At 51.1% G+C, this 13480-nt stretch overlaps 1 protein-coding gene across 2 annotated transcripts; it reads right to left on the reverse strand.

Annotated features, from left to right (window-relative positions):
- Positions 1–8536: 8536 nt before the first annotated feature.
- Positions 8537–10789, reverse strand: BET1L (Bet1 golgi vesicular membrane trafficking protein like). Of its 2 annotated transcripts, XM_007505845.3 has the most exons (4): positions 10705–10789; positions 10474–10598; positions 10322–10378; positions 8537–10221 (listed from the first exon to the last, which is right to left on the reverse strand). In XM_007505845.3, exons 1-4 carry the CDS (start codon positions 10721–10723, stop codon positions 10054–10056), a joined length of 369 nt encoding a protein of 122 aa, XP_007505907.1. In that variant the 5' UTR covers positions 10724–10789; the 3' UTR covers positions 8537–10053. The 2 variants fall into 2 exon arrangements, with proteins under 2 accessions (XP_007505907.1, XP_056657006.1); XM_056801028.1 differs by having other exon boundaries at positions 8537–10378.
- Positions 10790–13480: the final 2691 nt, after the last annotated feature.

Genomic DNA, 13480 nt, shown 5'->3' on the forward strand with positions numbered 1-13480 from the left:
CACTGTTGGAAGGACCTACTGAATCTTTTTTCTAGTAACTTTATGTCCTCTCTTATGAAGCTCTATCCATAACTTCTTTGAATCCTCCAAACATGTTTTTGGGTCAGGTGATGCTAGCAGCAAATCATCCACATAGTGTATTAATCGGCTATATTTGAAAGTTATGGTGGCTAAGTCTCTCTGCAGAAGATGACAAAATACTGAAGCAGACTCACAACATCCTTGCACTAATCTAGTATAGCACAGCTGAGTTTGTCCCCATTGGAAAGCAAAAATATTTTGAGAATCAGGGTGTAACAGTATGGTAAAGTAAGTGTTGCTCAGGTCCAGCACTGTGTACCACTCAGCTTCTGCAGGTATCTGAGTTATTATATCATTTGGCGAAGGTGTGACAGTGTGTCTTTTCCTGAAAAATTTATTCACAGCCCTCAGATCCATGACAAATCTCCAAGCAGAAATGGCATCTTCATTTAGCTTATTCTTTTTAATAGCTAGAACTAGGCTATTGTATTCAGATATGGTAGGTCTGAAAAGAGAGACTATACATGCATGCAAAGGACATCTGTCAATCAAAATGAAGATTCCATCGGAATGTTACCGGAAAAGACAGTTGGAGTCAAGCCATTCTGGACTGCGCTGAGAGGCTTGGTAAACCAAGCTTTTGGCTTCTGACAGAGTGGGGGAGAAGAAACTGAGATGTATCTCTGTGACTGATCTGGCTGATTAGAAGAAGAAGAAAGACTGTTGTCCTCTTATCTCCCTGACTGTCTCTGCTAGTGACTGATTGCCATTTCCCCAATATCCTCCAAACCAAGGCTCCTTGTAGAGAATAGGGAAACCCCTTCCCTCTTACCTTCTTCTCCATCCTTTCCTGTCTTCCCCAAATAAACCCTTACTTGAGTTAAAGAAGAAAAAAGAGTATTTTCTCCAAAGCATCATAGTTCAGCCTGAGTGACTTAAAAGGAAGGTTGAAGGGGAAGGGGGAGGGGAAGGGGAAGGCTTTTGAAGAGGGAGGAAAACTGGGAGGCATTGAAGGGAGGAGGGTAGGGAAAACTTGATCCATTAGTCATCTAGAGAATCAATCAATAGACACCATCAGGAAATATCTATCTATTACAGGAATTACTATCTATTACAGATTGGCACCCCTAAAATGGACTAAACCCCACAATCCTAAGAAACAACTGTAGGAAAGATGCTTAAGCAGGTTATCTGTGGAGCTGTGGTTATGGCAGCTATTACTGGATTCTGGGTCTACAGCATACTTTATAGTAAAATGACTCACATGACATTTGACTCTCTGGACTACATTGGCAACACAACAATGTTTATACAGTAACTGCCTTTTCAAACTGACACCGTACTCTGGCAGATCTTGGCTCAGTTTTATGTTATCTTTATGGCAGTCTTACAAACTCTAACCTATTTAAAGAAGATATATAGATTTGTGATCCCCAAAAGGGCAGAAAAGGTACTGGTTATTGATAACAACCTGGAAAGCATCATTAAGAACTTATTTGAGGAATTGATCAAGGAAAAAGGGCTAGATACAGTTAAGGACAAGAACAATGGACAGGCTGATAGTGTACCCAAGGAAAAAGAGAGAAGGGCAAAGAAATCTAAGGTCAATGATAATGAAAATGAAGGTGACAAGGACACCAAGTCTGACAGTGAACCAGAAAAGATTTGTTCATTAAAGGAGGTCACCAAGCTATCAAGTACAACTGGTGTGCTACAATCCAAAGTCCATAGGCAGTTTACCTCACAGGAACTTGAATCCCTAAAGAAACATTTCCCAAATTTCATAGAACAACCTTTCAAAACACTAAAGGAACTGAAACGTGCTTTTAGGATCTTTGACACTGATTTTGAGGATGTAGAGTTTCTCCTCTCTGAACTGTTTAGCCCCCTAGAAAAGACCAGGACTGATAATAACCTAACTATCTGGCCAACTGTGGAGCAAAGGGAAGATCTAGACTTTGCAAACCTTACTAGCATGTCCTACCTGAGGAAATGCAGGGAAGACTTGCTCCAAGCAATAAAGCAGTGCTACTCAAAGCCAAATGCATGGGATAGATTTACATAGGATTGTTTTTAATTTATTTTTTTTAATTTGGTCAATTTCGAACAATTTCGACTTTCGACCCTTTGATATTCCTGAAATTCCTCTTTTGTCTCCTGGCCCCCAAGCTAAGCAGAAACCAGTTTGTTATCTGCCTAAACAGTTTTATCTCCTGGAGGGAAGGGAAACCAGGTCTGTCCCCTAAAAATGCCGACAGGGGTAATTTTTCCATCTTGGGCCCTTTGGGGGTTACTTCATCATCATTCTCTCCTCACCATGTCTGAATACTTAGTTTGGCTCCTGATTTAATATCCTGTTGCATTTGCTCTAAATCAGTTACCTGTTGTGTGGATTTTTGCTTACAAAGAGAACAGCAAGTAGAAGTTTGCTTTCTATGTCGAGCTTGTGTGGTTTTATTGTTGTTTACTTCCCGTTTCTTTTTCAGAAAACAGCCCTTACTCAGGTGTCCTCTCGTGTAGCAGAAGAAGCTTGTCTTGTCTACTTTCTCTCTGGGCTGTTTTTGGTTTATAAGCAGGTTTGGGTATGCCCTAACAGTATTCAGCTTCTTGACTTCCTCGATCTCCTCATCTCTTAAGTTTCTCTCTGTTACCTCTCGTTTTTCTTTTAAATCTTGCATCTGTTTGCTTTGTTCTGAATGACTGTTGAAGGAAACTGGCGGTTTCACGTCATTCAGTCAGGCTCACAGTCTCATACTTTGGGAAGTAATGCTTAAAAAGTTCTCTAAGTGAGGAACGCATCCCTCAAAAACCGTCTCCTCGTGTGACTAGTAGATTCCTCACTATTTGCCTCTAGACCCATGATTGATTCAGCCATTTCAGGGAGGCGATCTATGGATGAAGCTGGATGTGCCCCTTATTTTGCATTTATCAAATCGTGCCCATGCATTAGGCTTCGAGCCACAGAGCTTGATGGCTTGAAGCAAGTCTTCCCTACATTTCATGCTGGTGGAATTTTCAAAATCCAGGTCTTCCCTTTGCTCCTCTGAGGGCCAACTAGTCAGGTTGTTTTCTGACCTGGTTTTTTCAATGAATTGGCAATGCTCATGGGGGCTAAACAGTTCAGACAAGAGAAATTCCACACCTTGGAAATCTGGATCAAAGATCCTGAAAGCATGTTTCAGTTCTTTCTGCATCTTAAAAAATCAACGAATTTTGGAAATCGTTTCTTCGGGGATTCAAGTTCTTGGGATGTAAACTGTCTATGCACTTTAGATTGTAACCCACCAGCTGTACTTGATAATTTAGTGACCTCCTTTAGTGGAAAAATGTTTTCGGGTTCACTATCAGACTTAGTGTCCTTGTTACTGTTATTTCCCTTTGCATTGACCTTTTATTTCTTTGCCTTTCTCTCTTTCTCTTTGGGTGCACTATCTGTCTGGCCATTGTTCTTGTCCTTAATCTGATCTAACCCTTTAGCTTTGATAAATTCCCCAAATAAGTTCTTAATAACGTTTTCCAAGTTAGTGTCCACCACCAGTATCTGTGCTGCCTTTTTGGGGATTACAAATCTATAGATGTTCTTCAAATAGGTCAGAGTCTGTAAAGCTGCCATAGAAATGATGTAAACTTGAGTCAAAAATCTGCCAGAGTATAGTTTCAGTTTGAAATGGCAACTGGAGTATGAACATGGTGGTGTTGCCAAGGTAATCCAGAGAATCCAAAATCATGCTGGTCATTTTACTATAGAGGATGTTATAGACGCCAAATCCAGTAATGGCTGCCAGCACAACAGCTCCACAGAGCACTTGCTTAAACAATTTTTCTGCTGTTTCTTAGGGATTGTAAAGTTCAGGCTTTTAGGGGTGCCAAACTGTACTAGGTGACATTTGAGGGTATAGTTGATGGATACTAGATAACTAATGGATCAGGTCGTTTTCTTCTTTTGTCTTACCCTCCTTTCTTCAATACCTCCCTTCCTCCCCTCTTCTCCCTTCAGCTTCTCTTCCCCTTCTTCAGCCTCCTTCGAAGTCACTCAGGGTGAGCTAGGATGCTTCACAGGGAATATTCTTTCTCTTCTTTATCTCAGTAAGGGTTTACTGGGGAAGACAGGAAAGGTGGAGGATAAGGTAAGAGGGGCGGGATATCCCTATTCTCTACAGTGAGTCTTAGGTTGGAGGAGATGGAGAGAAGTGGCAATTCAGTCACTAGCAGAAGCAGAGCCAGTCAGAGAGAGATATGTGGACTCTTGTCCTTCTTCTTCTGCCTTCAGATCAGCCAGGCCACCTCCAGCTTGATTATCCCAAGTCCCAGGGAGGAACCCAGCTTCTTCCTTCAGGGTCACCATCAGCCCAAAGCCCTTCCGAACAGTCCCTTGGCTTGGCTCCAAACTGCTTTTCTCAGCAACATTCCAAATGGAATTTTCCTTTGATTGACAGCTGACCATCTCCGGCTTCTGTCCTTTGCATGCACTTTCTTATAATTTCTTTCTTTTCCATACTACCCTTCCACCAGGCCCAAAGGCCCAGCTTGCCACCTTCCTTGTGTGGATAGCCTGAGGAACTCAGTGAAGCACCTGGCCCAAGCCTAGGTAAAGGCTATCAAGAACCTTCTCATGGGCTAGCGGAGAGGCTCTTCATGTTTAGTGCTTCCCTCTCTAGAAGTCCAGGGGCCGTTCTTTTAATAATCCCCTCCGGAACTGTGTCAGCAAACAGAACTGAGCTGGTCAGCCTCCAGCCTGCTCTCTTGGAGACTAGCACAACCTTCACCCCCTCATTCCCCAGGGTTACCATTGCCATCACTACCACATGCATGTGTAGTTAGGTAGGCAGATGGATGGATGGATGGATGGATGGATGGACGGACAGATAGATATAGATAGACTGACAGACGGATAGATATAGATAGATACACAACCCTTTAGGTTTATCCATCTCTCTCCTCACACATTGTCAGCCAAATATTTTACAGATGAGCAAACTGAGGGTCCGCGGGGTTGGACAATTTCGCCATTGTCCCAGAGGTTACATTGGGCAACATTCAGTGGGCTTCAAACCCAAACCAAGGACTCCATCTGCCTTGCCAAGTTTTGCTGAGCTACTTGGACACCACATCCCCCGCTCTGCCTGCCTCCTCTGGGCCAAGTGGCAGCCCGAACTCATCCGGAGTCGTCAGGTGCTGACTGCTTCCTCACTCGTCTTGGATTGCAGCTCCCTCTAAGCCAATTCTGGCCTTCCAGTCCAATTCAGAGATGATTCTCTGGGAAGAGAAGACGGTCAAAACAGAAGAGCTCCGACCTGGTTCATCCATTGCTCCCAGCTCATCCTCCCTGGGGAGGGGCCCATCTTGCCCGCTTGGAATGCTTGCTCAGGGGTGTCTAGCCCAGCCCTCAGCTGAAGAGGAGCCTTCATTGCCCGCCCCTGAAAACGCCCCCCCCCCAGGCCCTACTGGAAGCCGCCCCTTGAGAGAGGACCAGAGGCCAGGCCCTGGGAGGCTCCGCCCACTGATAGGTGTCCACCACGCTCCCGGGCCCCAGATCTGCTCCATCGGGTGCTCTGGGACCCCTCTGAAGGGCATTTCATCGGGCCAGGTCGGGCTCACGGCTCCGGCCCCCCGTTACCATGGCGTGCTGACCCCCCTTCCCTGGTGTATAAGGACCTGCCCGGAGCCCCCTATGCTGTGCCTGTGGGTAGCACCTGAGGAGGAGGAGGGAGCCTGGAGGAAATATATGGGTGAGGACGAGACTCCGCAGCAGCCATGCTCTGCTTCCTGTCCCCTTGGATGGTTAATGAGGAAGAAGAACGCACGGGGCTGAGAACTCCCCAAAGCCCGCTGCAGACAGGAGAGCCTGAGCATACTAGGAAGCGTGGGGGACCAGCAGACCGGGGAGGCCCAGGGAAGCAAGAGGGAGACGCGCTTGTTCCCGGCCCGGCAGGCGCCTCTTAACTTTGGCTGAATTGGCGACGACCAGGTCAAGGAGGCGGAGACCCCCCAAGGAGCCGGGCCCCACCAGGTGAGGGCTCAGGCCTGGGAATCCTCCCGCCCTTGGGACCGGCTATTGAGTGACCGTGAACCGATCTGCCCACGCGTCTGGCAAGCGAACGCACAGGCTGCAAGATCAAGGCACCGGCCAGCACGCCTGCGGTGCTACGTATGAAACTGGGGACAGCCACGGTCCTGCCGAGCTCGCTGAACGTGCCGCTGGTCCCTCCCGGAATCCCGTCTGACCCCGTCTCTGGTCGCCCCCACGAGGACGGAATGAGGCTTCCAGCACGCTTCCCCGGGGGGCAGCTCGGCTAAAGCGCGGAGTGGGCTCTGCGCATCCTGCTGTGAAGGTCCCGCTTCCCTTTCCAAGGCCTTTTGCCAGGCATCCAAGTTGAGCTTGCGGATGCTCTTGCCTTCTTTTCCCGAAAGCTTGCCGCTCCCCCCCCCCCCCCCCCCCCATGGCAGACACGACAGACAGGTGCCGCCTTTGCCATTCCGGGGCTGCAGTTCATTAGGGCCAGAAGCTTGAGCTCCCCAAGCCAGTCCTGCGCCTGCTTCCTCTCCTGCCCCAACGCGGCCGGCCGAGTGCCAGGTGACTTCCTGAGTCCTGCCTTCTCTCATCAGCATCACAGAGGAGGCCTCTCCCTGCTCAGACCCTCCCCGAGCTCCAGCACTGGACACATGCTCTGCTCAACGGGCAAGGAGCCAGCCGGGCCCTTGGATTCCTCCTCCTAACTGGCCTGGCTTCTATCTTCTGAGCAGCCCCAGAGCCACGACGACTCTCCTCTGGACCCTGAGCAGAACCAGTTCTAGCTTCAAAATGTCACAGGACCAGAGGTTCAGAGCCAGAAGGCACGAGGGCCCCCCCCCCCCCATCCCTGGCTCACAGCCTGTATAATTGGAAATCTGCTACCCTAAAAAGTACTACAGCTCCTCCTCCTCCTCCCCCCCCCCCAGCAGGGAGCGGCCACGCCTTGCCCCCCCCCCACGCCCAATGCAGCTGCAGGCCCGGAGCGCTGGGACGGCCCCAAGCGGCCCAGGAGGCCCCCTAGCTGGAGCACAGCAGCAGCTCGAGTCCTTTTATGAAAAACGTCCTCCTGGACTTATTAAGGAAGATGAGACTAAGCCAGAAGGCTGCATCCCAGATGTAGCAGGCAAGGGACATGCCAGACAACCTCTGGCTCCGCTGCATGCCCCGGGGAAAGGGGCCAGGGTCGTGCAGTGCTGGCGCTGTAGGACGCAGAACAAGCAGGTGAGAACAATCCCGTGTGTGCCATCATAAGAGAGAATAAGCGGCATGAAAAGGACGCGGCGATGCAGCAGTTAAAGAAGCTACTAGAAGGTTCTGCCTCCGATGAAGATGGCGCTAGTTCCAGCTCCTCAGAATGTAAGGAGAAGCATAAGAGAAAGAAGAAGGAAGAGAAGCATAAGAGAAGAAAAAGGAAAAAAGCACAAACCTAAATCAAATGAGAGTTCAGACTCTGACTAAAAAGTCATTTCCTTTGAATCCACCTCGTCCCTCCAGAATCATAGCTGAATGTCAGAGGTAAAGAAGTAGCCACAAAAGGGCCTCAGACAGAGAAAAAGGAACCAAAACCCTGCGTAGTTAGCACCCCCCCCCCCCCCCCGTGGCATTTTGCCCTCACTGCCAACAGTGATGAATTCACCGTGATGTTGAGTTTCTTGTATGCCTCACTGCTGGATTCTCCTCCTTCCTGTGTACTGTAGTTTATGATTAGTTTTGAGAAAAAAATAAAATCAAGCATAAGATATGGAAATATTCTAGGTGTTTCCAAGAGAGATTCCCCTAGAAGACCAGAGGGCTAATGGAGGAGTAGGATGGCCTGAGAAGTCGAGATCTTCAGCAGGTACAAGTGCATTCTATTGAGTGATGAATAAGAAAACTCCATTATTTCTGACTCCAAAGTGAATATCCTTGCTGTATACTTGCAAGATCTAATGGTGGAAGAATGGAAAAGGAGGAGGCTATATGAAATCTCTTATCTTCATTGTAATCATTTTGTTGTAGAATCTGGCACTTCACAAAGTAACTGATCTACTAAGATTTTTAGGAAAAGAATTTTTTTTTTGTCAGCAGAAAATCCTTCCTTTCCTTCCCAGTACAATCTACTCCCCAATTCAGAACAACAAAAGAAAACCCAATAAAAATGTGAACTCAAAAAAAATAAAGAACTACAGATCCCAAGAGCCCACTGACTTCCTGTCTTTCCGTACTTCCTGTAGACAGAGGATAAAGGGCGTAGGCTTTGAAGCTCTTTGCGCTCTTTGGGCATGATATAGCAATCAGCGGGGATGGTGGTAAGGTGGGGATTTTGAAAATGGCTAACCAGCCATGGGCACGTGCTTTTTGTTTTGTATCCTCTGTTTTCCTTGATTTCTAATGATCATTTCATAAACCTCTGTAAAATATACTATTTTTATTATTGAGATTTCATTTTAACTTTTACAAGCCTCTCCATCAGGCCTTCCCAAGGCCCCCATCTCCCCCCGAGAATGGGAGACTCAAACACCATTTAATTGAGAAGTAGAAGAGTTTTATTGGAAGGAGAGGTTGAAGCTGGTGGATGCAGAAACAGTCCCGGGGGGAGTAGTAGCTTCCAGATGTCTGTGAATTGGGCTTGCCAGATTTCTTGGTCTGGGGGCTTGTCATCTCCCATTCCAGGGAAGCCTCCACCTTCTCAGAAAACCCTGGGGAAGGGGCATGCTGTGGGATTTGGCACTAGGGAATAAGGAGCACGCGGAGAGCTTGGGGGCTTCTGCCGGAAGGCCGGAGTCTGCGCGCACAGGTCCTGGGTTCCCCCACTGTCACGGTGGGAGAGGTCTCTCTCGCTGCCCCTCTGGAACAGGAGCAGGCTGGGTAACGAGTGTGATCTCAGCTCCAAGAGCAACAGAAATTGTTGAATGAAGAAAACCAATCGGGCACAGCAGAGGACTTAGCGACTGAGGCTGCACTTGAGGTTTAGCCAGTGCTGACTGAGCTCAAGAGGGGCCCCAGCACGCCCCTCACTCCCACAAAGCCTCCGTCCTGTCCAGCACTTTGGCTGTCGGCTCTCCTTCCCTTGGATCAGAAAGAGCTCCAGGTAAGGGCTCCCCCATCCCTGCCAAGCTCCTCCCACTCAGCGCCCAAAGGTGGTCAGGACCTGGCCCTGCCCCACGCCCTCAGGCACCCAGCCCAATGCTTACTCTACCCTCCATCCCATGCCTGTCAGTCACGGCACCTCTTCCTCCGAAGAATGGAACCCCGCCGAGGGCAGGCGCCCCTTCGTGTTTGGATCTTCGTGGCAGTGCAGACAGCACCTCGAGTGTGGTGGGCTTGGTCTGTGTCCTCCCTGAGCGCCGGCTCCTTTTCTGTCCCAATGGCATAACACGCCTCGCCGGGGTTCTCACTTCTTCCCCCTCACCCCACGGCACACGCTCAAAACCAACCTTCTGGGCATTCTCCAATAAGGCCCCCTCCACGGCCATCTCCCAGGAAGCCCTGCTGGCTGCTCGCACCAGGGTCTGCCCGGCCAGAGGACTCGAACCCAAGCCACCAGCCCCAGTGGGGCGCCCAAATCCTCCCTAGACCTGCCGCCACCTTGGAGCACTTCTGAAGCCCCCCCTCTGCGTCCTGCTTTTCAAACTAGCGAGGTGGCTCAGTGGATGAGAGCCGGAGGTCCCGGGTTCAAATGTGGTGTCCTTCTGCCCTGGCTGAAGGGGCTGGTCCCACTGCGAGCCAGTCGCTGGGCATCCTGGGAAAAGTCCCATCACTGCAGCTGGGATGGCGGCCGCCTTCACTCCCTTCCCACTGGGGCTCCGGACAAGCCGCTACGGTGGGTTTGGCAACTTGGCTTTCTCCCTGGGGGAGAATCTGGAACTCCCAGCTTGCTGGCACAGAAGGCGGGCAGCGCCCCTCCCTCCTGGCACGCCCCCCCCGGGGGATGCGCAGAGGAGGGGGGCGACCAGCAATGGGCACTTCCAGTTTTATTCTCCACAGCAAGGGGAGGGGGTCCACCTGCACCCGCCTGGGCTCGGTGAGCCGCGGGCGCCTCAAGTCCGAGCTTTGGACACCAGGTAGGAGAGGAAGAAGAAGAGGACGATGAGCCCCACAGCCACGCAGAGCAGCAGCCGCCGGTTGTCACGGCCTGAGCGGGTCATGGTGGAGAAGCGCTTCACGCTCCCGCTCAGCAGGCTGGTCACGCTGGAGAAGTCCGAGTCCTGGGCAAGAGGCAAGAGGGTGTGGCCGTGGCTGGCCAAGCCTGCTCCCCCGCGCGAACCCCCACGCGTGTCCACCGCCCCCCGTGGCCGCGGCCCTCACCATGCCGTCCAGGTAGCGGTTCTGCTCCTCAGCATCTCGGTCCATGTCCAAAGCCAGCTGTGGGGGGAGGGGGAGGGAGGGCTCAGCCAGCGCCGCCCCTCCCCCGCCTTCCTCCCCCTCCCAGCCCCCCACGCCCGCCCGCAGACACGCACGGTCTTGAGTCGCGTGACCTTGGCCGCCAGCCCGTCCGCCAGGCGCCGATTCTCGCCATCCAGGAGCGCGTCCGTGTCCGTGTCCGTGACAGCGGCAGCACCGCCCCCTGGGCCTGGACCTGGGCCTGTGCCGAGAGGGAGAGAACCGGGATGGGGCCCTCAGCCCCGCCCTCCGCCCTGGCGCCCCCCACCCCTGGCGCCCCGACCCTGCCTCCGCCTCCGGTTCCTCACCCCTGGCCCAGCTGGCCATGTCCGCTGCCTCCCCCGGCCGGAGCTGGAACCGACGTACCTGTGACGTGGCGCGCAATGGCCTCCTGTCCCGCCCCCTCACTTCCGGCCAGCTGTCGCCGCCCCTCCCCAGGCTCCAAGTCGGCCCTGGGCACTGGCCTTCTCGCAGGGTGCTTCCAGGCCGACGGGGAGCCTCTGGGCGAATGTTACAGACCCTCGGGCCAGAGGTGCAAGGAAGGCGCTGGAGTTCTGAGGAGTCGGGGAGGGCTTCCCCGCCGCAGCCTTCTGCAGTCCGGCCTCTGCGGTCCTTCCCGACCCGCACGCGCGATGGGAACTCGGTGGCCCCCAGGAGGCGACCTCCCAGGCCACCCCACCCCCCCCACCCCCGCAGTAGCCCCGCCCCCTAGCAGGGCTCTCCCACCGAAGTGAGCACGTGTCTCTCGCGGCACATCTGGCCGCCCTGCTTGGCTTGCGGAGCCCTCGGAGTTGAAGCCAAAACCTTCTGGCCTTCCGTCTTGGTTGGAACAGTGGGGCCAGGCCAGGGAGTGAACGCTCCTCCGTGCCCTGGACCGTAGCTTGCCGGCTAATCTTCCCAGCCTCCCTCCGATGCCTCAGTTTGGAAGCAGTTCCCCATTTCACACCGACTCCGGCCCCTCCATTTGACTGGCAGCCACCTTCTCGCTGCGCTCACTCGGCTCTGGAGCTGCCCAGACCCTGAGCGGGTTCTGGCAGGACTTGTCCATCGGCCGTGACCAACGGCTCCCCGTAGGGACGGTGTGGTGCTGGTGCTGGCTGACGGAGAGGCTCGGTTATCCTCATTAAGAGATCCCAGCCTTGGAGCCCCTGTCTCCCAGGTTTGCCCCCGAGTGCAAAGTCGCCTGCCAATAGAAGGCTGGGCCGAGGATCTCCTCGATCTGCTGGGACGTAACTTCCGGACACAGCCCAGATTTCGGGCAGCTTTTTTAGGAGCAGCAGAGCCCCCTGCCTGGAATGGAATCAGTACCAGACGTTTTGCCTCGGGAGAGAAGCCCAACAGCATTTGAAACCTCTTCTCCAATTGGAAGTTGGGCTAGAGTGATTGACTTCAAACTAAGGCATGTGGTCAAGTGGCTTATGACTGCCTGTTGAGAACACTATGGAAACCTTTCCAAGACCATGTCCTTATTGGCAATCAGTGTGGCCCCATTGGTGCTGAATAGTTGAGCTACGAGTTCAATCTCTGACCCATAAAGGGTCTTCAAGGCATCACAGAAGTATATCACCATAAAACTGAATTCCATGTGCCTAATTCTTACTAAGCCTAGAATTCTCCATCTCTCTAAGTTCTGTTTGCACCTTGCTTTTGACAAAGTTAAACACCACCTTTTTGGAGCCAGATGAGTTATCCTAATGGCAAATCTTATGGAGTTTTCATTTTTCATCAGACCAGCCCTGATACTTGTGCTTGTTTTGGCCCAGATGAGTAAATGTGGGGCTGCACACCAAATCTCTGAAAGCTGTTCACTCCTTTTTTGCTCCACTGTTGCCAACTGTCGCTGTTGCTCAGCTTTCCCTCCAAACTGTTCACCCACTGAGAAGTCTTCTCTAATCTGTTGACAGTACAGTTTCTGACAGTCATCTTGCTGCTTTTGTTGAATTCAAATGTTTAGCTTGGAAAGAATAAGTCTGTGATCAGTCCAGCACTCAGCACCACAGATGATCTTTGTCGTTTTCACATCCCATCTGACTCCTCCTTACAATGACAGTCTATTAAATGCCAGTGTCTGCTTCAAGGGTTTATCTACGGTTTGTTGGGTTTAGATAAATGGAAGACGGTATTGGTAATGAGGTCATGAGGTGCACAAATCTTCAGAAGTAAGAGACCGTTGCTGTGGATGTTTTCTACTCCATTGCTCCTAAGGACTCTCTGCCATGTCTGAGTCCTGTGCTTACTCTGGCATTAAAGTCACCCAGAATTACAAGCTTGTCCTCCTTTGGCACACTGTTGATGAGGGTCTCCATAAAATTTTTCTTTGACTTCATCAGGATTTGGCATAATGGGAGCAAAAACACTGATGATAGTGGTATGGCACTTTCCTGAAGTGGCAATCACATTGCCATGAGTCATCATTTTCTCCTTTGGGGAGCCTATAAGCTTATCGACTAGATTTAATTGAGAAACCTACACCAGCCTCACAACACTCCTCATCACAATAGCCACTCGAGAAAAACATCCCCGCTCTGACTTCACCAAATTGGCCTTTGTTTCCCACCCTTATTTCACTCAGGGCTGCTATTTGGATGCAATACCTTCCAGAGCCTACAAGATTTCATGTTGTCCTTAAGTGTGCTTATATGCCATGTACCGATGGGGAGTGGAATCATCTTTGTAAAAATTGTTGTACTTTTTTTGAAGTTCACCTGCAGGGTAGGATTTCCACCTGTCAAGGTAAGCAGGCCAGTGCTGAGTGAAATAACTTCAAGCAGTCAATTTCTGCAGCACCTTTTCCAGCCACCTTCCCTAAGTGCAAGGAGGTGAGCAGTGTGGAACTTTAAAAAAACTGTTTCAACACCCAGGGGATTGCTGAATCCCACGGCTGCTTCCAATGAGAAGACAACCAATGCCCTGGAGGCTTGTGCACTTGCTGCTTCAATGGCTGCCAATCGCCACAAGACTTTAGAGTTGGAGTAAAATTAGACGGTTCAGATAATAAAATAGTAAAATGGAAAAATGGTACGGGCAATGCTTTTTGACTCCCATGTAAAGTGGATTTAAGTGAGGCAGTTGCACTCTCTCTTC

This window comes from Monodelphis domestica, chromosome 6, assembly GCF_027887165.1.
Source record: "Monodelphis domestica isolate mMonDom1 chromosome 6, mMonDom1.pri, whole genome shotgun sequence".
Classification (NCBI taxonomy): Eukaryota; Metazoa; Chordata; class Mammalia; order Didelphimorphia; family Didelphidae; genus Monodelphis; species Monodelphis domestica.

What these genes read in the sequence shown, in the direction of transcription:
- BET1L (XM_056801028.1), bottom strand. An exon ending in AGGTCACGCGACTCAAGACC is followed by an intron (nt 10,379 to 10,473) that starts GTGCGTGTCTGC and finishes CTCCCCCCACAG; the next exon opens with CTGGCTTTGGACATGGACCG.